The sequence below is a fragment of the Rattus rattus genome, chromosome 12, assembly GCF_011064425.1.
Source record: "Rattus rattus isolate New Zealand chromosome 12, Rrattus_CSIRO_v1, whole genome shotgun sequence".
In the NCBI taxonomy this organism is placed as follows: Eukaryota; Metazoa; Chordata; class Mammalia; order Rodentia; family Muridae; genus Rattus; species Rattus rattus.
Window position 1 is genome coordinate 69,357,902 of NC_046165.1, and position 22,565 is coordinate 69,380,466.

At 50.8% G+C, this 22,565-nt stretch overlaps 2 protein-coding genes across 4 annotated transcripts; both read left to right on the top strand.

Annotated features, from left to right (window-relative positions):
* The first annotated feature begins 5,342 nt into the window (after positions 1 to 5,342).
* On the top strand, positions 5,343 to 12,855 carry Tm9sf1 (transmembrane 9 superfamily member 1). 3 transcript variants are annotated; one of them, XM_032917360.1, is made up of 6 exons: positions 5,343 to 5,779; positions 6,414 to 6,775; positions 7,738 to 8,359; positions 8,614 to 8,799; positions 10,878 to 11,151; positions 12,186 to 12,855. In XM_032917360.1, the coding sequence occupies exons 2-6, from the start codon at positions 6,431 to 6,433 to the stop codon at positions 12,577 to 12,579; spliced, it is 1,821 nt and encodes a 606-aa protein (XP_032773251.1). In that variant the 5' UTR covers positions 5,343 to 5,779; positions 6,414 to 6,430; the 3' UTR covers positions 12,580 to 12,855. The 3 variants fall into 3 exon arrangements, with proteins under 3 accessions (XP_032773251.1, XP_032773249.1, XP_032773250.1); XM_032917358.1 differs by lacking the exon at positions 5,343 to 5,779 and adding an exon at positions 5,786 to 5,994; XM_032917359.1 differs by lacking the exon at positions 5,343 to 5,779 and adding an exon at positions 6,011 to 6,196.
* Positions 12,856 to 13,019: 164 nt separating this feature from the next.
* Ipo4 (importin 4) lies at positions 13,020 to 22,562 on the top strand. Its single transcript, XM_032917361.1, has 29 exons — positions 13,020 to 13,294; positions 13,376 to 13,462; positions 13,611 to 13,690; positions 13,774 to 13,815; positions 14,231 to 14,627; positions 14,880 to 14,945; positions 15,047 to 15,148; positions 15,231 to 15,314; positions 15,493 to 15,657; positions 16,280 to 16,333; positions 16,491 to 16,600; positions 16,974 to 17,082; positions 17,208 to 17,337; positions 17,532 to 17,645; positions 17,753 to 17,866; positions 18,031 to 18,151; positions 18,320 to 18,431; positions 18,541 to 18,659; positions 19,071 to 19,148; positions 19,223 to 19,280; positions 19,364 to 19,469; positions 19,548 to 19,741; positions 19,903 to 19,950; positions 20,301 to 20,426; positions 20,539 to 20,747; positions 20,865 to 20,997; positions 21,084 to 21,188; positions 22,080 to 22,149; positions 22,239 to 22,562. The coding sequence occupies exons 1-29, from the start codon at positions 13,226 to 13,228 to the stop codon at positions 22,367 to 22,369; spliced, it is 3,333 nt and encodes a 1,110-aa protein (XP_032773252.1). The 5' UTR covers positions 13,020 to 13,225; the 3' UTR covers positions 22,370 to 22,562.
* The last annotated feature ends 3 nt before the right edge of the window (positions 22,563 to 22,565 follow it).

Genomic DNA, 22,565 nt, shown 5'->3' on the forward strand with positions numbered 1-22,565 from the left:
AACTATTTCCTACTCTTAAGACTTCCATGTTGTCCTGAACATGGACATCAAATATCACGCCAGCACTGTCTGCCTTCGTGCCTACATCCAATATATTATATCACCAAATCCCGTCTCTTCAACCTATTTTTTTTTCATTCATAAAGCCCTTGAAGGGTCTAGAGAGATCACTCAGCAGTTAAGAGCTCTTGCTGTTCAAGCACGAAGACTGGAGTTCAGTCCCAGCTCTGAGCAAGGTGGACGAGAGTATCACTGGGGTTTGCTCACTTCCCACCTACTCCAGAAATGCAAACTTCTGGTTCAGTAAGACCCTGCCCCAAAGGAATAAGGCAAAGAGTGATGGAGGACATCTGATGTCCTCCTTTAGCTTCCATATGAACACGGGTGCACGTTCTTATACACAGTTACCCATACACCATACATATAAAAATAAAGCACTCACGGCTCTATGCCCACTGCCATTCCTGCTCAGCACAACCCCCTATCAATAAACTGGTCACTTGCAAGCCTGCTGCTCCCCTCCAGTTGAAGCATTTACGTGTGGACACGTGTGCCCACACATGCAGAGGCCAGAGCAGGACATTGGGTGTTTTCTGCTCACACTTCCTTATAGCCTTGAGTCTGCTAGTGACCTGGAAGCTTGCCATTTTGGCTAATGTGGGTAGCCAGTGAGCTCTCTGCATCCACTTATCTCTACCACCCAATTCTGGGGTTACAAGTGTATGGGGAAAAAAAAAAAAAAACAAGTATATGAGGTTTTCATGCTGGCCATCTTGCTCATTGAGCCCTCACCGTAACCTCACACATCTGATTTTTATTTCCATTCAAGACTAAGTTGAGGCTAGAGACATTAAGTGACTAAGAGTGCTTGCTGCTCTCGGAGAGAAGCAGGGTTTGGTTCTCAGCAGCCACAGAGCAGCCCCTGTAATTCAGTTTCAGGGCAGCTAATACCCTCCTCCGGCCTCCATGGACTCATGTGCAAACGAGATGCACATAAACTCAAGCCAGCAAACACAAAATAATCTAAAACAACTTACTGTCTGCTGATTCTCAGGATCAAGTTAATACCTTTACATCAGCCCTGTGATAAACTTTGCCTTTCCAATTTTGTCTTTTGTTTTGTTCTTTTACTATGGGGTTTTGGGTCTCAGTATGTATCCTAGGCTGGTCTCAAAATTGAAATCCTCCTGCTTCTCAGATCTGTTACAGCTCTGTGCTTTTTTCATTTTTTCATTTGGTTTTCGGATCTCTCTCTCTTCTCTCTCTCTCTCTCTCTGTCTGTCTGTCTGTCTCTCTCTCCAGAAAAGGTATCACTATGTATCCTAGGTTGGCCTTCAATTTCAGATCCTCCTGCCTTAGCCTCCCCAATCCCTCCAGTGTTTGAATCTGCAGCCTCTCACATGACAGACAAATGTCCTAAGAGCTCTATGCCTGTTTCTTTTTCCCTTCTTTTGACAGTCTAACTTAACCATGCAGGCACCAAGCTTGCAATAGAGACTTGTCTGGGCCTTCACAGCAGTGGGGATTGCAAGCCTGTGCCAGCTTAGCAAATATTCTCCTCTTCCTCCTCTGGCAAAGGCCAACTTTCCCCTCAGAACTCAGGATTTCCTGGTTTTGAAGGTCTCTGTTAGTCTTGGCTGGCCTTAAACTTATCATTCTACTGCCTCAGCCTCCCAAGTACTGGGATTATATGCACACACGGCCACAGTTGCTTATCTTAGATCATCGGCCTAGTAGGTTATACAGAGTTCTCAAGTGATGGCAGATGTTTGAGAAGCTGGGGCTGGAGAAGTTCTCAGTCGGTGAAGTACTTGCTTCATAAGCATCAAGCCCTCAGTTCGATTCCTAGCACCCGAGAAAGAAGCTGGCAAGCACTTGTGACCTCAGGGCTGGGAAGGAAGCACAAGCAGGGAAGACCCTAGAGCTCACTGGCCAGACAGCCTAGCCACATCAGAGAGCTCCAGGGGACAGCATGGTCAACCTCTGGCATCCATACACTTGTTCACATTCTTTAATCCCAGCACTTGGGAGGTACAGGCAGACGATCTTAGTGAGCTCCAAGGCCAGCCTGGTCTATACATAGAGTTCTAGGCCAGCTAGGGCTACAAAGAACCTGCCTCAGAACAAAACAAAATCTCAGGTAAGAATGCGGCTGAAATGATGGAATGTGGACTCTACATTCTAGAGAAGGAAGCTAGAGACAAAGCAGAGGCTGGGAGATGAGCTGCAAGTCTCAGTTGGAAGGAAGAACAAAGTTAGGGAGCGGTCACGTGAGAAGGGCAGTGCCTTAGGGTTTCTATTGCTGTGATAAAACACCAAACCCACAAGGAACTTGAGGAGGAAAGGGTTCAGCTCATTTTACAGCTTGTTCATAATTCAGGGAACTCAGGGCACAAACTCAAGGGAGGAAACCACACACTGCTGCGGAGGCCATGGGGGAGTGCTACTGACTGACTAGCTACCTGTGGCTTGTTCAGCCTGTTTCTTACAGTTCCCAGGACCATAGCCCAGCACCCCTCACACACACCTCTCACAGTGAGTGGGCCCTTCCAAATCAATCATCAGATCAGGAAATGCACAACAGGTCTGTCTATAGGGGCATTTTCTCAACTGAGGTTCCTCCTTCCCAAAGCTCACATAAAGCTAGCCAGGCAGGAAGGTGTGCTCGGTCTATGTGGTTCCGTGTGGCAAACCTGGGCATGACAGGTGCATGCCCGGAATCTGAGCACTCAGGAGGCAAAGGTAAGAGGATTGCTAAGTTGGGTTCTGTCCACTTGTTATGAGGGTTCACATGCATGTGGAGGTTAGAGGCGGATGCTGGCTGACTTCCACCTTTGTATTGCTTCTCTATTGCTGTGATAAAATACCATGACCAAAACAATTTACAGGAAACAGTTTATTTGCACTTATAGTTCCAGAGGGTCCTGTCTCGAACTGCAAGCAGGAAATTGAGCCGACTCTCAAAGATGCCTCCAGTACTCTCAAACAAGGCCATACTCCTAAACTTCCCTAAACACTGCCATCAATTGGGAACCAAAACTCCTAACGCCTAAGCCAACGTGGGGCCTTTCATTCGAGTCACCACAACCTTGGGTATTTTTGTTTGCTTTGAGATAGGGTCTCAAAACCTGAACATCTTCCAATATAAATGATTACACCATGATTGACTTGTCAAGTCCCACCTATTGAGTATGTGACCCTGCTTGCACGGCAGTTCCAAGGTCTGCTGGAATTCAGTGCCACAACCTAGTACAATTAAAGAACTGCCAAAGTGTATCACAGTTAAGGAGATATGCCCAGCACTCCTCATCAGTGTGCATTCACCAGCCCTGGGTAGGCGGTTTGGTAACAAACTGGTCATTTCTCATCACAGATAGAGGATACACTAAGTTGTTCAAGGAACATATTTTGTGCTGCCCAGTACATACAAGAACCCTGCTAAATTCTGAAGACAAAAAGAGGGGTAAGTTAGTCTCCTCGAAAGGGGTTTGAAATTATAAAAGTGACACACAAAATACACCAGCACATTGAGATGAGGTGATAAGACAAACACGGAAGGACTTCTGTGAAAAGTGTGATCTGCTCTGTTCAGAGAGTGGAGTTCTTTAGTCAAATAAGTAGAGAAAGGCGGTAAGCAGTCTACACAGGGAGAATACGAGACTTAAGAAATGATATCCAGGGCTGGAGAGTTGGCTCAGCGGTTAAGAGCACTGACTGCTCTTCCAGAGGTCCTGAGTTCAATTCCCAGCAACCACATGGTGGCTCACAACCATCTGCAATGGGGATCTGATGCCCTCTTCTGCTGTGTCTGAATTAGGGTTAGCATTAGGATGTGGCTCTGTAAGGCATCGTGTTAAGCTATTTTCTACTTTACATTGTCATGGTCAAAGTTGGTTATACATAAAAATCAGAGCTTGTCCAAAAAAAAAAAAAAAAAAAAAATTGGGAGGAGAGATGACTCAGTGGTTAAGAGAACTTTGTGCTTGCTCTTTCAAAGGTCCCGAGTTTAGTTCCTAGCATCCACACTCAGCAACATGTAATTCCCTCTAACTCACGTTACAGAGGAACCAACATCCTCTTCTGACCTCCTTGGGCACCCCCACCTAAGTGGCATACACACACACACACACACACAACATTTTTTTTTTAAAGCTAGATATCTATGAAAAGGGAGAAATAAAAACAAATGAAGCAGATGGGGAGGGGAACACCCATAAAGAAGGGGAGGGGGGAGGGGGATGTTTGCCCGGAAACCGGGAAAGGGAATAACACACGAAATGTATATAAGAAATACTCAAGTTAAAAAAAAAAAAAAAAAACAAATGAAGCACAGTGGTTCACCCTTATAACCCTTGCTGAGGCAAGAGGATCCCTGTTTGAGGGCAGATGAGGCTGTAGAAACCTGGCTCAATAAAACCACAAAACCTGATGCTCGGCACCTTCTCCTCCAGTTCAACAATCCTTTCAGTAGCGGTTTGAAAAATGGTCCCCGGGGGTGGGGGTGGGGATGGTCGTGGTGGATAGGAGACTAGCAAGATGGTTGACATGAAAGAGGGCCTCTACATCAAGAAAATGATGGAAAGCAAATACGGAAAGATAATCGGGAAACAAACCAAAGGAGCTTGCATTTGAGAGGTACTAACAGAAGCTTTGATTTCTGGCTTCACTAGGTAGGTCATCAGAAGGAAGCATCTTAAGTTATCCCTAACCACAAATCTCAGTCAGGCCTGCCTCAGTAATGCAAGTCTTGCACACTTACAGTCCCAGCTACTCACGCAGCCGAGGCAGGAATATTGCTTCAGCTGGAGTTCCAAGGCCAGCCGGGCAACGCGGCAAAACACTGTCTCGGTAAGGGCAAAGGGGACAAAACAAAAGCCGCTGTGTCTGACTCAACGCCAACTTCCTAGAATCTCACTGTTTCGGGACAGTGAGTGACCTGGAAAAAACAGTCGTAGGAGTGCGGAAAAGAATGGCTGTTTGTGATTTCCCTCAGTACTTGCTTCCGCCAGGTTAGAAAACTTTAAGTCAGCTTCCTCCCGTTTGCTTCCATGTGGCCAAGTGAAAGACACTGTTCGGAGGGAATCCTCGAGGACAGAGCCCCTTCAGAATGGCTGGGCCAGACAAAAGTAAACGTTTTCAAAGTAACCTGCAAAACTAGGGAGAAGCCCAAATGTCCCACAGACACACTTGCGAACAAAATGACGGAAATGAGGTACGGTGTGTACCTGTAAGCGCTGAAACTCTGAAGGCGGAGACTCAAAAGACCCCCGAGTTCGAGGTCTGCAGGGATTCCAGATTTAAAAACAAAACAAAAACCTACTTCCGATCAAAAACCGCTATGTCAACCCGCACAACTCGCGGGGTGAAATGGCAAACTGTAGGTGCACCTCGCCCAGTTCCCACATGCTTGTTGCCAACAATGACCGGTGTGTGCCTCCAGAAAGCCTCGGAGGGGAACCTTTACCTAGGTGTTTGAGGCCACAGGTCCCTGGCGTGGGAACGCACATAAAGCTCCGCCCTGCTCAGGTTAGGGGCAACTTTCCGCGTCAAGCCGACCTCAGCAGCCGGGGGCGGGTCCCGTCTTTACCCGGCCGGGTTCCCGCTCCCCGGCCGTGTCTCTCCAACCCTCCAACCTAGGGAGGGCAGCCCAGCCTGCGCGAGACCCTATGGGAAGCTGCCCGCGACACGCCGGCGAGCATCGCCGAGTTCTTGGCTCAGAAGAGGAGCCTTCCTTCCCGCCTTCCCTGAGCTGAGGTCCCCGTCGGCGAAGGCGGAAGTGGTAAGACTGACGTGTCTGGGCGGCGGTGCTGCTCGCCCAGACGACAACTGGCATCGTTCGGTGGCTCGGGGAGCGAACTTCGTGGAATTCGTGGCAGGGCCGGATCGCGGGCGAACCAGAGCTCTTCGAGGAGCATTTGAACGAGCCGAGTGCGGACGCTGGCGACGTGGCAGCAGCCGCGGCAATCAGGCGCAGCGGCGGACAACCCGGAGGAGGTCCGTCGTCAGGTCCTCACCAGGTCTACTGCTCCGGCGCCGCTGTCTGGAAGAGCCGGGCAGAAGCCCAAGGGCAGCTACGGGGCCCTGTGAGGCCACTGGCGCCTCTTTGGCCAGCCGGTACCTCGCAGAGAGGACCCCGGAGCTGCGGCGGGTGCCCCTTCCGGAGCAGCGAGCCCGCCGGGCGTTGCTATAGAAACGGGTTGGCAAGCGCAGCCCCGGGCGGGGGAGGCCTAGAGGCGTGAACCCTAGGTTGGGAGTACTATTGAGTGCACGCCAAGTCTTCGGAGTAGAAGTCCTGTGGTGTGGGGATCCGGAGGCCAATGGGAGGAGGTGGAGCCAATGGGCACTTGAGAGACCAAACCCCGGGCACCATGATTTGATTCCTAGTTTCTGTAACCACAGGATTCCCCCAACAGGTTCTGCTGCCTTAAGGATGACAGTCCTAGGGCACCCTCGAAGTTGGAGCTGCCATTGTTTGCCAGTCCTGATACTGTTGCTGGGCATAGGCCACGGGCCACGGGTGGAAGGTGTCACACACTACAAGCCCGGCGACCCTGTCATTCTATATGTCAACAAAGTGGGACCCTACCATAACCCTCAGGAAACTTACCACTACTACCAGCTTCCAGTCTGCTGTCCGGAGAAGATCCGACACAAAAGTCTTAGTTTGGGTGAAGTACTGGATGGGGACCGAATGGCCGAATCTTTGTACGAGATCCGCTTTCGGGAGAATGTGGAGAAGAGAATTCTGTGCCACATGCAGCTCAGTTCTGCGCAGGTCAGCTCTCCACGTTAGTTATCACTTAGCCCTCCTTGCCAGGGACTGAGGGTGCCTTGCATCTACGGTACCTTTATAGAAATTATTTGTCTGGACTCCAACCACAACCCAGTGTACTTGCTTAGATGTCCCAAACTGACTTTTCAAGATTACATGGATAGAGTGGTGCAGAACTGAGATTAGAGCCTGGGGCTCCTGGCTCTCAGTAATAGGTCCCAGACTCCTCTGTAATTCTCTCTCCTTCCATACATACCTATGACTGACTCATGGCTTCTTTACTCTCTAACCTTCCCTGTTACTTTTTTTTCTTTAGCAAAATTTATAACTTCTTAATTCTAGTCTTTTTATACTCTGCCCCATTTTTTCCCCCTGAGGCTCTATCCTAGCAAAGAGATACTTTGTTCATTCTTGACCTAATATACCAGACTCAGTCAGTGTCTCAGTGGTACTTTGGCAATGTATAAAGACATTTTGTTTGGTTGGTTTGGGGTTTGTTCTTGTTTCCTTTGATTGTTGAGATAAGGTCTTACTATGTAGCCCAGGCTAGCCTCAAACCCAATATTAACCTTCTAAAGTGCTGGGATAACGGGGATGTTCTATGCCAGATCCCTACCCACACCAAGATAGGGCTTCTCTCTAACAACAGCCCCGGATGGCCTGGAACTCACTCTGTAGACTAGGGTGGCCTGGAACTCGCAGAGATCTACCTGCCTCTGCCTCCCCAGTCCTGGGACTAAAGGTGTGCACCACCATCTTGGAGATAATTTTGATGGTCAGCATTCAGTAGCACTATTTGGTGTGTGGTGTGTAGGGATCAAGGATGCTGACCTCTGCAGTGCGCAGATCAGTATCTCCCTATAACACAGACTTATCCAAACCAAAATGAGAGGACTGCCGAGTCTTCGAAACAGCTTTCACTCTGAGAGGCTTCGTGTAACCGACTCCTGGCTTGTTCTTTGTAGGTGGAGCAGCTGCGCCAGGCCATTGAGGAATTGTATTACTTTGAGTTTGTGGTAGATGACTTGCCAATCCGTGGTTTTGTGGGCTACATGGAAGAGAGTGGCTTCCTGCCGCACAGCCACAAGATAGGCCTCTGGACACATTTGGACTTCCACCTAGAATTCCATGGAGACCGAATTATATTTGCCAATGTTTCAGTTCGGGATGTCAAGCCCCATAGCTTGGATGGGCTACGGTCTGACGAATTACTGGGCCTTACTCACACTTACAGTGTGCGCTGGTCCGAGACGTCAGTGGAGCATCGGAGTGATAGGCGCCGAGCTGATGATGGTGGTTTCTTTCCTCGAACCCTGGAAATCCATTGGTTGTCCATCATCAACTCCATGGTGCTTGTGTTTTTACTGGTGGGTTTTGTGGCTGTTATTCTAATGCGTGTGCTTCGAAATGACCTGGCTCGGTACAACCTAGATGAAGAGACCAGCTCTGGAGGCTCTAGTGATGACTTTGACCAGGGTGATAATGGCTGGAAAATTATCCATACAGATGTCTTCCGCTTCCCTCCATGTCGTGGTCTACTCTGTGCTGTGCTTGGTGTGGGCGCCCAGTTCCTGGCCCTTGGCACTGGTGAGGGGATATGAATTGCTCTCAAAGGGTAGCAGATAGGTTATTAGAAAAGTTCTGTGGATTTTCTCTTCTGTTCAAGGTGAGAGAAAGGCCTAAGGGAATCGAGAGCTCTAGTGAGGATGTGTGTGGGTTTTCCCGACTCTAGTAGAACTAGGAAAATCACTTGAGGATCTGGGCTGAGGGGTATGATTTCTCTGACCTGGAGAAGAGGCGTAGGTGAGACCTAACTTGAGCTTTCCACTACTGTCTTGTAGGCATCATTGTCATGGCGTTGCTGGGCATGTTCAATGTACACCGTCATGGAGCCATTAACTCAGCAGCAATCTTGTTGTATGCCCTGACCTGCTGCATCTCTGGCTACGTGTCCAGCCACTTCTACCGGCAAATCGGAGGCGAGCGATGGGTATGGAACATCATTCTCACCACCAGTCTCTTCTCTGGTGAGAACGTCCTCCGTTCGTCGTGGGTCTGCCTACACTTGGTAACCAAGAACACATCATGGGTCCTGGGACAGAATCACAGTGCAGGGACTGTAGGGAGAATTTTTTAATATTTACGTTTGAGTGTTTTGCCTGCATGTGCAACACATATGCAACATGTGCAACACTGTGCAATACATGCATACAGTCCCTATGGAAGCCAAAGGTGTTGGATCCCCCGGAACTGGAGTTACAGATGGTTGTGAGCCACCATGTGGGTGCTGGGAACTGAACCCCAGTCCTCAGTAAAAACAGCAAGTGCTTTAACCACTGAGCTTTTTCTCCAGCCCCTGGGTGGAGATAGGGGGTAGGGGTAGGGAGTTTAAAAGGCAATCCATCAAAAAGAACAAGTTTCTTTATCTTAATTCTTTTTTTAGACAGGATCTTGACGATGTAGTCCAGGCTGTCTTTGAATTTATGATCCTCCAGCTTAAACTCTTGAGTACTGTGACTGTAACCCAGGAAAATATACATTTCTCTTTGAATAGTTAAGTGCTGGAAAGTGACTAGACACTGTGGTTAGCATTTGATATGTTCTCTTCTTATTTAATCTTCACAGTAGCCATGTGACACAGGTAATATAGTCCTCATTGTACAAGATGAGGAAACTAAACTAGGACAGGGTCTCACCATGGAGCCCACATGAGCCTTTGTTATAGACCTGCCCCAGCCTCCCAGTTCTGGGGTTATAGGTGCACATCACCATGCCTGGGCTTCGACCATTTGTGTGTATGTGCTCAAGTGCTTTTGCAAATGTGCAGTTGTATGTGTGGAAACCAAAGGGCAGCCTTAGGTATAATTCCTCAGACACTGTCCACCTCTTTTGAGGAAAGATCTCTCATTAGCCGAGTAGTCAAGACTAGGCTGCTTGGCTCTCATGCTTCAGTGATGTCTCCATTGTCCCAGTGCTGAGATTACGAGCATGAGAGCCAGGTGTGGTGGAGCACACCTTTAATCCCAGCACTCAAGAGGCAAGCAGATCTTTCTGAATTCCAGGCCACCCTGGTGTACACCTTGAGATCTAGGACAGTCAGGGTTACACAGACCCTGTCTCAAAACAAAAACAAAAACAAAACATGAGCCACACCGTACCTAGCTTTTTCCAGGCGGGATCCTGGAATTTAACCGAGGCTTTCATAACTGTAAGGCAAGCATTTTATCAACTGAGTCATCAGTCCCTCGGGCATTATGTTAAATGATTTGGTATGTGTACATACATACATGTGTGCACTGTGTGGGTGCTGTGCGTTTGGAAAGAGGAGGTCAGTATCAGGTCTTCCTCAGTAACTCACCTTACCTTTTGGGGCAGGGTGTCTCACTCAAGTTAGAGCTCACTGAATTAACCAGACCCGATGGTCAGTGAGCTGTAAGGATCCTGTGCCTTTTGCCTTCCGCCTACTGTGATTATGAGCTCTGGCCACCAATCTGACTCATTTTTATTGTTTGTCTTTAATGCTGGGGACCCAACCCAGGTCCTCATGCTTTCATGGGGGAAGGGCTTTACTGATTGAACCTTTTCCTCAACTGTCCTAAATAGCATTCTTGAATTTACTTTTTCCATACTTTTTATTTTGGAGGTAGGTTTGTTCTGGCCTTCAAACCAGTTTGCCTTTTCAAAGACTGTAGTAGTCTATGTTCTGAACCTTGCTATTTCCAAGTTGATGTATTTGACTTCTATCCCATCCCATCTATATTTGAAGCATGGCTTTCTGATAACAGGTCCTTAATCCAAACAACGGTTTCATGCTAGGGGTTATCAATGCTATGGCAAGACAGGCTTCTGTAGGCAGGTGGATTTGTATCACTCTTGGGACCATAGTGACAAACTGTCTTAAGTCTTGATGTCACTGGGTTGGGGAATAGGATGTATGAAAAATACAGAACTATAAAAGGGTCAAGGTGAGTTCAATCAACCCTGGCCATCTGGAGCATAGGTGGGCCCTGTGAGTGGCAGGCTACTTCGTCCCTTTCCCCTTAGGTCCAGTGAGAGTGGGGTGTCACAGGGATGTTGCTCCTACTGCTGACCCTCCCTCCTGCAGTGCCTTTCTTCCTGACCTGGAGTGTGGTGAACTCAGTGCACTGGGCCAACGGTTCGACACAGGCTCTGCCAGTTACGACCATCCTGCTGCTTCTGACAGTTTGGCTGCTGGTAGGCTTTCCTCTCACTGTCATTGGAGGCATCTTCGGGAAGAACAACGCTAGTCCTTTTGATGCACCTTGTCGCACGAAGAATATCGCCCGGGAGATCCCACCCCAACCCTGGTACAAGTCTACGGTCATCCACATGACTGTTGGTGGCTTCCTGCCTTTCAGGTATCTTCAGTTCATACCATGGCCATCCACTCTTGGGGATTTTGGTTTGGTTTGGTTTTGGACGCTAGACACTTCTGTTTATTTTGTTTTCTTTTTTGAGGCTGTTTCATAAGGCCCATGGGCACTTGGAGGGTAGAGGCAGGCAGATCTCTATAAATTTGAAGTCAGACTGGTTTACAGAGTTCTAGGACAGCCAGGGCTACAGAGAAATCCTGTCTTGAAAAACCAAACAGAAAAAAATCCTTAAAGTTGTCGTGCCTTGGGTGCTTGAATTACAGGTGCGGGCACCACACCGAGCCTTCAGCGGTGTTTGCTTCACTTTTGCCTTTCCCTGCTCGCAGTCCATAGCCCAGTAACGATCCTCAGCTCGGCAGAGCTCAGAGAGTGGTTCTAGCTGTCTAATCAGGAATGAGCTTCAGCCAGGTCAGGGAGGAGTGTTTCACCCTGAAGCTCTTTCACTCAGCAAACTGAAAGAATAATCAAGTGGGCTTTAAGCCTTGTATTGGAGCCCACAGAACCTGATTTCTGTGTAGTGTTTCCAGGTATGGAGGGAGAGCTTAAAGCCTGTTTGTTTTCTCATTCAGTTTGCTATGTACCTTTTAAACAATCCCGTTTTGTACTTTTGTACTACTGGAGTGTACTTCGGGCCTCAAGCATCATTTGGCAAGCACTGGACCACTGAGGCACATCTCAGCCTATTTTTTACCTTTCATTTTGAGACAGTCTTAAATTTTCCAGGCTGGCCTTGAAATTATTTTGTAACCAGGATTGACTTTGAATTTGACAATCCTCCTGCCTTAGCCTCCCAAATAGTAGTATTAGAGGTATGTCACCTGGTCTAGTTAAGATGTCTGCTTTCAGCCTGTAAGGGACGATGTTCATGAAATGAGAGCAACTATTAAACTAGTGGGCAGAAGGCTCCTCACGCTGCCTTGATCTCCACGGTGTGACGTGGGAAGGTGTGGCCGGGTTTGGCTCAGCCTGCTGTGGCTGTAGACTGCTTTAATGGTGTGTATTGTCTGTTCTCTTCACAGTGCCATCTCTGTGGAGCTGTACTACATCTTTGCCACCGTCTGGGGCCGAGAGCAGTACACGCTGTACGGCATCCTCTTCTTTGTCTTCGCCATCCTGCTGAGCGTGGGGGCCTGCATCTCCATTGCGCTCACCTACTTCCAGCTGTCTGGGGAAGATTACCGCTGGTGGTGGCGATCTGTGCTAAGCGTTGGCTCCACTGGCCTCTTCATCTTCCTCTACTCAGTTTTCTACTATGCTCGGCGGTCCAACATGTCAGGGGCAGTACAGACAGTAGAGTTCTTTGGCTACTCTTTACTGACTGGTTATGTCTTCTTCCTCATGCTGGGCACCATCTCCTTCTTTTCTTCCTTAAAGTTCATCCGTTATATCTATGTTAACCTCAAGATGGACTGAGTTCTGCGTGACAGAACTACGACTCTTCTCCTGCTCTCATCATGCCCCATTGATTTCACTGGATAGCTTCTCTTCTGACCGAATTGTGTGATGGCATTGTCGCCTTCCTTCCCTCTTTACCCCTTGGACCTCCCTTCTTTGGGGAGGACCTGGAAATTAAAAATCTCTATTATATAAGAAATATATATATTTGAACTTTTTAAGTTGCCTTATGTTTTGGTCCTGATTTTTTTTTCTTTTTACAATTATTAAAATAAAATTTATTAAGAAAAAGGATCCTGTAGTTGGAAATTTTGGTCTAAGTTATAGAAACCTGAAACCTGTTGTCAATGCACAGTTGCTTTGAAAACCCGAGTCCGCTACTGCCACACAAACTCTGGACTCTGGGAACTGTCGGCACAGGGAACTCACGTTCCCGAGACTCTGTTTCTGTGGTTTAGAGAGTGCTCAGCCAGACGGAAGCCCAGACTGACGCCAGCCACCAGTTTTCAGCAGGAGTTTTAGAAGGGAAGCAAGCTGAATCACCCAGGCGACTGGAGAGACGCAGAGTAACGCCCTTTCCGCCGGAAGTTGCTGTCGGAGTCTCCACGTGCCGTTCCTCCCCCTCCCCACCCGGCCCTGTAGCGGCGGCGGCTCGGCAGCTGCCATGGAGCCTGCGGGTCTGGAACAGATCCTGAAGGAGCTGCTGATGCCCGACACCGAGCGCATCCGCCGGGTATGGGCAGGCCCAACAGGGCTAGGGGGATGGGGAGGCTGTGGGAAAGGCCCGGTCTTGACGCCCCCAGCCTCCCAACAGGCTACGGAGCAGCTCCAGACCGCCCTTCGAGACCCTGCTGCCTTGCCAGCGCTCTGCGACCTGCTAGCATCAGCGACCGACCCTCAGGCGAGTTACCTGCCCCTCCTTGCCGACATTCTGAAATTCCTCACCGTGCCCCTGGTCCCGCCCCAGCCTCCGCCCCCTGCGGTCTTAATCTGTTCATCTTCTGACTACCCGAGATTCTCATTTGGCTGGCCACCTCTTCTCCCTCTAGATTCGCCAGTTTGCAGCGGTCCTGACCCGCAGAAGGCTGAGCAATCGCTGGCGTCGCTTGGCACCTGAGCAGCGGGAGAGGTGGGCTGGATTTAGGATGGGAGGGGCCGGGCCTAGACTTTTTGACAGGCCCTAGTACCAAGCCTTTGCCACCTGTCTTCCAGCCTCAAGTCTCTGGTCCTGACAGCACTGCAGAAAGAGACAGAGTAAGTGTGGAGCACCCTCTCTTGGGGGTCCTAACTGATAGGGGACTGAGATAACGCTCTGGGCTTCTACCTTTTCAGTCCCAGACTGGGACTTAGGGATCAGAGACTTATTTCAGGCCTAGAAGGTAGAGCCTGAGAAAACTAAAGTTTCTGAGAATGGGTGAAAATGATCTGCTAAACCCAGATCGGGAAAACAAGACTGAATTCAGCCTGTCCAGTGGTCCTGAACAAGCCAAATGACAGTACCACCCTCCCTTCATCGCCCGCAGTTGTCATCTTCTGGGGTCTGCCCTAGGAAAGACTGTGTGCACATACCTGGAGGCGTCTCTTCTGGTCATTCCTTGGGCCTGAGGCATTGTTTGCAAGGGAAGGGTGGTAAAGGGTGTTTCTGGATGAATGAATCTTCTCTTTGCAGGCATTATGTGAGCGTCAGCTTGGCCCAGCTCTCAGCCACCATTTTTCGCAAGGAAGGCCTGCAAGGCTGGCCTCAGTTCATGAACCTTCTTCAGCATAGCACTCACAGTGCCCACAGCCCTGAGAAAGAGGTACTGTCGTTGCCCTGTTGGCAGGAAGGAGGGACTGAAAGGCTGGATAGACCACAAGAGCTCTTCTTACTCCCTACTCCTGGACAGGTGGGACTGCTGCTACTGAGTGTGGTGGTGTCTTCTCAGCCTGAGGCCTTCCACGCCCACCAGCAAGAGCTCCTTCAGCTTCTGATTGAGACGCTCAGTGAAGTGAGCTTCCCCGGAGTGCTCTTCTACTCCCTGCGCACTCTGACTGCCTTGGCCCGCTACCTCAGACCAGATGATGTGGTAAGGCATTGACTGTCCTACCTTAACCCCGGTCACTGCCTGTATCTCTTGGTTTCATGCCCTCACTTTTAGAAGTTTTGGCCCAAGATGCTTTAAAGCTTTAAAGTTTCTGCCTTCCGTTCTTCCTGAGGATTGAGGGAGTACTGTTAGCGGGGCTTGGCTGGATCCTTAGATGGTGTACTATGAGGAAGTCTCCACTTTCTGGTTAGGCTGCATGTCTTTATGTGATTAAACTCACCCTGTGTCTTCTAGTCTCTCGCACGGATGTTGGTGCCCAAAGTCGTTACGGCATTGAGGACTCTGATCCCCTTAGATGAGGTAAGGACGGATGGGGAGGATCTCCTTTTGGGAGGAAAATGGAGGCACACCCACCCTGGTGCCCTAGAGGAGAGAGTACCCTGTGGCTTACCTGTCTACAGGTAAAGGCCTGTGAGGCCCTGGAGGCCCTGGATGAAATGCTGGAGACAGAGTTGCCCATCATCACCCCCCACCTCTCTGAGGTCCTCACGTTTTGCCTGGAGGTGAGCCTCAGGTGGGTGCTGCCCCTGCTTCTTGGTTTGCCTCTTTCTTGCTTGTTTTTGATTCTTTTGAGTGTCTGTATAGGTGGCTCAGAATGTGGCCCTTGGCGAAGCAATTCGTGTACGCATTCTCTGCTGCCTCACTTTCTTGGTCAAAGTCAAAAGTAAGGTAAGTGCCCTGTGGGGATGCTATCCTACCCCGCTGCCTCCTCCATTAGTTGTAGTCTTGGTCCTGCTCACGTTCTGGCCCAGCCTTCTATTCCTGCCTGGAGATTGGGAATCTCTGGTTGGGCTACTTGTGGTTGGGAGCGTCTGGGAAGACGCTCAGGAATAGTCCTCCCCTCTAGGCTTTGCTAAAGAACCGCCTCGTGCCTCCCCTGCTGAACGCCCTCTTCCCCATTATGGCTGCCGAGCCACCCATGGGCCAACTGGATCCTGAAGACCAAGATTCTGACGACGACGACTTGGAGATTGGGCTGATGGGGGAGACTCCCAAGCACTTTGCTGTGCAGGTGATATATTAGCCTCATCATCACTGCGACCAGATACCTCAGAGAAGCACCTTGAGGGGAGGAAGTGTTTTCATGGCTTCAGAGATTTCCATTCACTGTGATGGGAAAGGAATGGCCAGACAGAGTGGTTCAGGTCTTAGCAACCAGGAAGCAAGCCAGAACCATTCACATGGACAGGAAGCAGAGAAGGGATATATACAAGAAGGAGACAGAGCAAGATAGCTCCCTTAAGGATGTGGCCCCGAACTAAGCTCTGCCTTCTATTCTGGTCCTCCTAGTGACTAGCATTGGATTATTAACCCGTCCAGCGATTAACTCCTCTTGAGGTCAGAGCTCTCCTGGTCTAATTGGCTCTGAAAATGTCCTCACAATCTCCTAGGCATTTAACAGTCCAGTTAAGTTGATTATTAAAGTCAACCATCGCACCCAGATGACCTGGTAGACACCTATGAGCTCAGCTCCCAGCACTTGGGAGGCTGAGGTAGAATTGAAAACTTTGGGCAGTCGGCGCCATCCTGTCTCTACAAACATAGAACCAGTCATCACAGGGGGATTATGGGCCGGGTGTTAAATGATCATGGGAGGTGAGCGATGGAGTGACCGTCTACCTGAATCTTCTCAGGTTGTGGACATGCTGGCACTGCATCTTCCCCCTGAGAAGCTCTGTCCGCATGTGGTAAGTGTGACTTTCTTGCTCTTACTAGCCCTAGGTAGGTATAGTCCCGTAAAGCCAAGGATATGTGGGTATAGATAGGCCTGTGTGATGGGCCTGTTGAGAAAGTAGCAGGCAGGCTCTTGCTGGGCTCTCAGGAATGTGCCATGTACTTCCCTAGATGCCCATGCTGGAAGAAGCCTTGCGGAGTGAGGCCCCGTACCAGCGCAAAGCAGGGTTCCTGGTGTTGGCCGTACTATCTGACGGTGCTGGTGACCACATCAGACAAAGGTACCACGTTCAGTCCTGTCCAGGGTGAGCTGAGTCACATGGAGAGGATGGCTGTGCATCCTCTGCCAGCCCTGGTACCCAGTGTCGGCTTAACTGCTTTTATTGTTTGTTTGCTTGCCTGCTTGTTTATTTGAGACAGGGACTCCCTGTGTAGCCTTGACTGACCTGGAATTCATAGAGATCTGTCTATGGTTTTTTGTGTTTTCCAAGACATATTTCTTTAGGTGAGCTTCAAACTTGGAGATCCACCTGCCTCTGCCTCCCAAGTGCCAGGATTAAAAGTGTGCACCACCACCACCGCCACCATGGGGCTGGGACTAGGGTTCTTCTGTCCTGTCCCTCAGACTTTGTTCTTCTATCCTGCCCCATTCAGACTGCTATACCCACTGCTGCAGATCGTGTGCAAGGGCCTGGATGACCCCTCACAGGTTGTTCGAAATGCTGCTCTGTTTGCCCTGGGCCAGTTTTCCGAGAACTTACAGGTCAGCAAAGCTAAATGCCCCAAGGCCAGGGACTCTCTTCTCTTCAGAGGCTGTTGTTGCCATTGGCACTCAAGGGTGTGCTCCGAGGGTAAGCCTGACCAGGGTCCTGCTTGCTTCCTCCCCAGCCCCATATCAGCAGCTATTCCGAGGAGGTAATGCCCCTGCTCCTTACCTACCTGAAGTCAGTGCCTATGGGAAACACGCACCACCTGGCCAAGGCCTGCTATGCTCTGGAGAACTTCGTGGAGAACCTAGGTAGTGATGGCTGTGGAGAGTACAGGGGAGGAGGGGAGCAACACATTGGCTAAAGGAGGCACAACATGCATCTTCTTGAATTGCTGCCTGGTGGGAACGAGGTGTGGGAGGCTTGCATGGACTGTCGGGCTGAAGAAGGTCAATTTTGCAAAGATTAAAGACCTGAGTTGGTTAGTAAAGAAACGTTCCCATAGGGCCCAAAGTGCAGCCCTACCTTCCGGAGCTGATGGAGTGTATGCTGCAGCCTTTGAAGAACCCCAGCAAAGCCCGGACCAAAGAGCTGGCTGTGAGCGCCATAGGGGCCATTGGTGAGCAAAAGGACCAAGGGGCCAGAAGTGCAGATTCACCCACAGAGTCTGTGTTAGGCAGACCCCACCCCCTGCCATCTCTGATTGTGTTCTGTTCTACCCTGCAGCCACAGCTGCCCAAGATTCCCTGCTGCCCTACTTCCCAACCGTCATGGAGCACATCCGGGAATTCTTGTTGACGGGCCACGATGACCTTCATCTCGTGCAGATCCAGAGCCTGGGTAAAACCAGTGTTACCTGATGTTTATCTGATCTCTCCCAGGGCAGTCAGGTGCCTTCCTTTGATGAAAAGGTGTTCTCCATGTTACACCAGAGAGTAGGGTAGAGTCCTGAATGCCTTCTGTCCACACCTCAGTGCTGACTGAGCTCTTGCTCCCTCCCACAGAGACCCTGGGAGTGTTAGCACGAGCTCTAGGAGAGTCCATGAAGCCCCTGGCTGAGGAATGCTGTCAGCTGGGACTAGGATTATGTATTCATGTGGACGACCCTGACGTGAGGCGCTGCACGTGAGTGACCTTTCCTCCCGCCCTGCCTCTCCTGCCTGCTCACTGGATTGACAGTCCTCATCCCAGATACCAGTCCTTCAGTTTTGGACACAGCCAGGTTCCCTGGACTCTGCCATTTTGTCTGTCGATAGCAGGCAGCACCATACGGATTCTCTCTACCTTTATCAGGTACAGCCTGTTTGCAGCCTTATCAGGGTTGATGGGAGAGAGCTTGGGACCCTACCTGCCTCAGATTACCACGCTCATGCTGCTGTCGCTGCGCTCCACTGAGGGCATTGTGGTGAGCAGAGGGCGGGTGTGCTGGGCCAATTAGACCAGGCTAGCCCAATGGTGGGATTTATCCCCTGGTCCCAACCTGAGGCAGTCCCTGATGTGCTTTCTTCCTGTAGCCTCAGTATGATGGCATCAGCTCCTTCCTTCTGTTTGATGATGACAGCGAAGCAGAGGAGGAGGAAGAGCTCATGGATGAAGACATGGAAGAGGAGGAGGATGACTCTGAGATCTCGGGGTAGGAGGGGTGCTTGTCTACTTAAGAATGTAGATTTTGAGGGGTTGGGGATTTAGCTCAGCGGTAGAGCGCTTGCCTAGCGAGCACAAGGCCCTGGGTTCGGCCCCCAGCTCCGAAAAAAAAAGGAAAAAAAAAAAAAAAAAAAAAAAAAGAATGTAGATTTTGAGTCAGAAGTGGTGGCTCATGCCTTTAATTCCAGCACTCGGGGCAGAGGCAGTGAGATCTCTGAGTTCTGGTCTCCAGATCGAGTTCCAGAACAGCCAGATCTACACAGAGAAATCTTGGTTTGAAAAAACAAAAGCCAACCAAACAACAAATATGTAGACGTGGATTTTGCTTGTGGACGCAGCCCCAGTGTGAGGTCTGCCCCCTGCTGGCAGCCGTCATTTCTGCCTCCCCATCCTTCCCTAGGTATAGTGTGGAGAATGCCTTCTTCGATGAGAAAGAAGATACCTGCACTGCCCTGGGGGAGATCTCTATGAACACCAGGTGAGCAGCAGCCCTTGCGTGGTGTGGGTACCACACCCAGGACCCTTTCCCCACCGCTGTGTGTCTTTCCGTAGTGTGGCCTTCCTTCCATTCATGGACGCCATCTTTGATGAAGTATACAAACTGCTGGAGGTAAGTTAGCAGCGTCCTCAGGCTCCAGGTAGGGTCGGCTTCACCTCGCACATGCCAGGCGTACACCGCTCTCCTCGTTCCAGTGCCCTCATATGAATGTGCGGAAAGCAGCTTACGAAGCTCTGGGACAGTTCTGCTGTGCGCTGCACAAGGCCTGTCAGAGAGGCCCCTCAGATCCCAACAACGCTGGTGAGGAGGCAGTGCCAGAGGCTGGGAGCCCTGGGGAGTGGCAGGGCCTGACCCGGCTCCCACCGATTGTGTCTCCAGCGCTGCAGTCCTCCCTGGCTCGAGCGATCCCGTCTTACATGCAGGCCGTGAAGGTAGAAAGGGAGCGCCCAGTGGTGATGGCCGTGCTGGAGGCCCTGACAGGGGTGCTGCGCACCTGTGGCGCGCTCACGCTGCAGCCTCCTGGGCGTCTCAGTGAACTCTGCAACGTGCTCAAGGCTGTGCTGCAGAAGAAGGTGAGCAGGGCCTCTCGAGAGCAAGGGGGAAGAGGGAAGAGGCATCGGGCTCCAGAAGACTAGATTGTCAGAGACTTTGAGTCCCACTCTGCCCCCCACACCACCACTGTGGAAAGGAGAAGGCGGGGAAGCCCAGGCTCAGCTGAACCCTTCTTCCACAGACAGCCTGTCAGGACGCTGAGGAGGATGACGATGAAGATGATGACCAGGTGAGAGCTACAGATAAAAGTGACCTAGACCATCTAGGTAGGCGCCATGGTAGGCAGTGCACTGAGCTTCGGCTGTGGGAGCTAGGGCTGCTCAGAGAAGCTGGTGATTTCCGGAGTGCCACGCTCATCCGAGAAGGGCAGTGAGAGTTCAGAGGACAGGCAGGCACTGAGGCTGGGGCAGGGTTGGGAATGATAAATGAGGGCTTAAAAATGCCAACTTGGAAACGGCTCAGTCTGTGAAGCAAGGGTCGGCAGCCCCAGAAGCATCTGCAGCCAGTGCCACAGCACGGTTAGGAGGTGTGTAATCACAGAGCTGGCCCAGTGCTCTAGTCCCTCACCTGTCTCCACAGGCAGAGTATGACGCCATGTTACTAGAGCATGCCGGAGAGGCCATCCCTGTCCTGGCAGCCGCAGCCGGAGGACATACCTTCGCTCCTTTCTTTGCCACTTTCTTGCCATTATTGCTGTGTAAGACGGTGAGTGTTCTCCTCCAGCCCACGTCGTGGTCCACCTACGTGTGCACGTAGTCCCTGCACCCTTCCAACCCTGCCGCCATGCCAATTTGTGCTCCTTCAACCTCCCCTACAGAAACAGAGCTGTACAGTGGCAGAGAAGTCCTTTGCAGTGGGGACACTGGCAGAATCCATTCAGGGTCTAGGTGCTGCCTCAGCCCAGTTTGTGTCCCGGCTGTTCCCTGTGCTGTTAAACAATGCCCGGGAAGCAGACCCCGAGGTGCGGAGCAATGCCATCTTTGGGCTGGGCGTACTTGCAGAGCATGGGGGCTGCCCTGCTCAGGAGTATCCTATGCTTGCAGGAGGGAAAATGGGGTTGGCAGTGAGCCCAGGGATTTGGTGAGGTGCTGCTGCAGGGTGAAGTCTACCAGTGTGTGTATGTATTCCTTAACTGTGGACCAGCCACTTCCCTAAGCTACTGGGCCTCCTTTTGCCCCTCCTGGCAAGGGAGCGGCATGATCGAGTCCGTGATAACATCTGTGGGGCTCTTGCCCGTCTGCTGATGGCCAGTCCGGCAGGAAAAACAGAGCCCCAGGTAAAGGACGGGGCATCAGGCAGGGGTGGCGGCCCAGGTTGGTAGAGGGGATAGGACATGTGGGCCTGAGACTTGTGTGTATCCAGGTTCTGGCTACCCTGCTACATGCCCTGCCCCTGAAGGAAGACATGGAGGAATGGGTCACTATAGGTCAACTCTTCAGCTTCCTGCACCAGAACAACCCTGACCAGGTAACCCTGCTGCTGGAGCTAAGAGCCAAGGGAGTGTTAGGCTCCAGTCTCAGGAGTAACTGATGCATAGTGAATTTCTGAAACTCACTCTATAGGCCAGGCTGGCCTCGAACTCAGAGATCTGCCCATGTCTGCCTCTCCAATGCTGGGATTAAAGGCAGGCCCCACCACTGCCCAGCTGACACGCTATATTCTTGTTTTCATTTTTCCTTCTTGAGACAGGGTCCCCAGTTCCTTACGTGGCTGAGGGTGGCCTTGAGCCCTCAGTCCTCCAGTCTCCTCCTGCTCCCTCCCAAGTGCTGGGATTCCAGACTCCCATCACCATGCCAGGTTTATGTGGTGCTAGGGATCAAACCCAGCCTTCAGGCACGCGAGGCCAGCGCTTCCACCACCCGAGCCACATCCGCAGCTGCTGCTCTTCCTTCTGTCCACAGAGTTGGCAGAAAGTTTGAGAGATTTTGCCGGGGCTTCTCTGGTTCTTCTCTTGGGCTAAGCCAGTAGTCACAAGTTTCCTGGGCTGATTTCCCAGGTCAAGGATAGGAAAGCCATTCCCTAGGGAGCCCTGGTGCTGCTCACCACCCACCGTAGATTATAGTCTGCTCTGGGAATGGTCTTACACATTCCAGCTGCCGAGGTTGGGACCTGTGCCTGGGTCTTAGGGGGTTTTTTCGTGTGAATTGGGGAGGTTTTTGGATTTTGGGTTTCACTTGGTCTTGAAGCTAACATCTTTGGTTACACATCTTAACCTCTAAAAGGAGGTTGATACCATGTTTCTTTATTCCGGTTGTGTTGAATGTCAGTTCAGACAACTGCATAGGCTTCCCTCCTTCCGGTCAACCCCCTGCTCTAAGCCCCGCTGTCACTGCCCAATTGACCAGTCCTTTTCCATAGGTTGTGGGTGTGGCTTCAGAGCTCCTGCGCATCTGCAGCCTGATCCTGCCAGACAACAGGATCCCACCAGGTGAGGCTGACAGGCACAGCTAAGGGCAGAGGAGAGGGGGGGTGGAGGGGTAGAACCAGGTCCTTCATCAGGCCTTCTACTCTACCCAGACACCAAGGCTGCACTGCTACTACTACTGACGTTCCTGGCCAAGCAGCACAGCGACAGCTTCCACACAGCCCTGGGCTCTCTGCCAGATGATAAAGCTCGGGAACTTCAGGCCATGCTGGGCCTCACGTAAGACTACAGGCTACCCCTGGGCCAGGGGCCGGAAGATTGTCGGTCAGCCCTGGTCTGGTTCACCTTACCAAAGACTCTATCCATTGAAGTCAACCGTGCTGTTTTAACCGGGGTGTCTCTGGGGCTGAATCTATTACAAGCAGAGCTGTGACATCAACTATAATAAAGGCAGCTTGTCTTCTGCTTGGACACTAGCT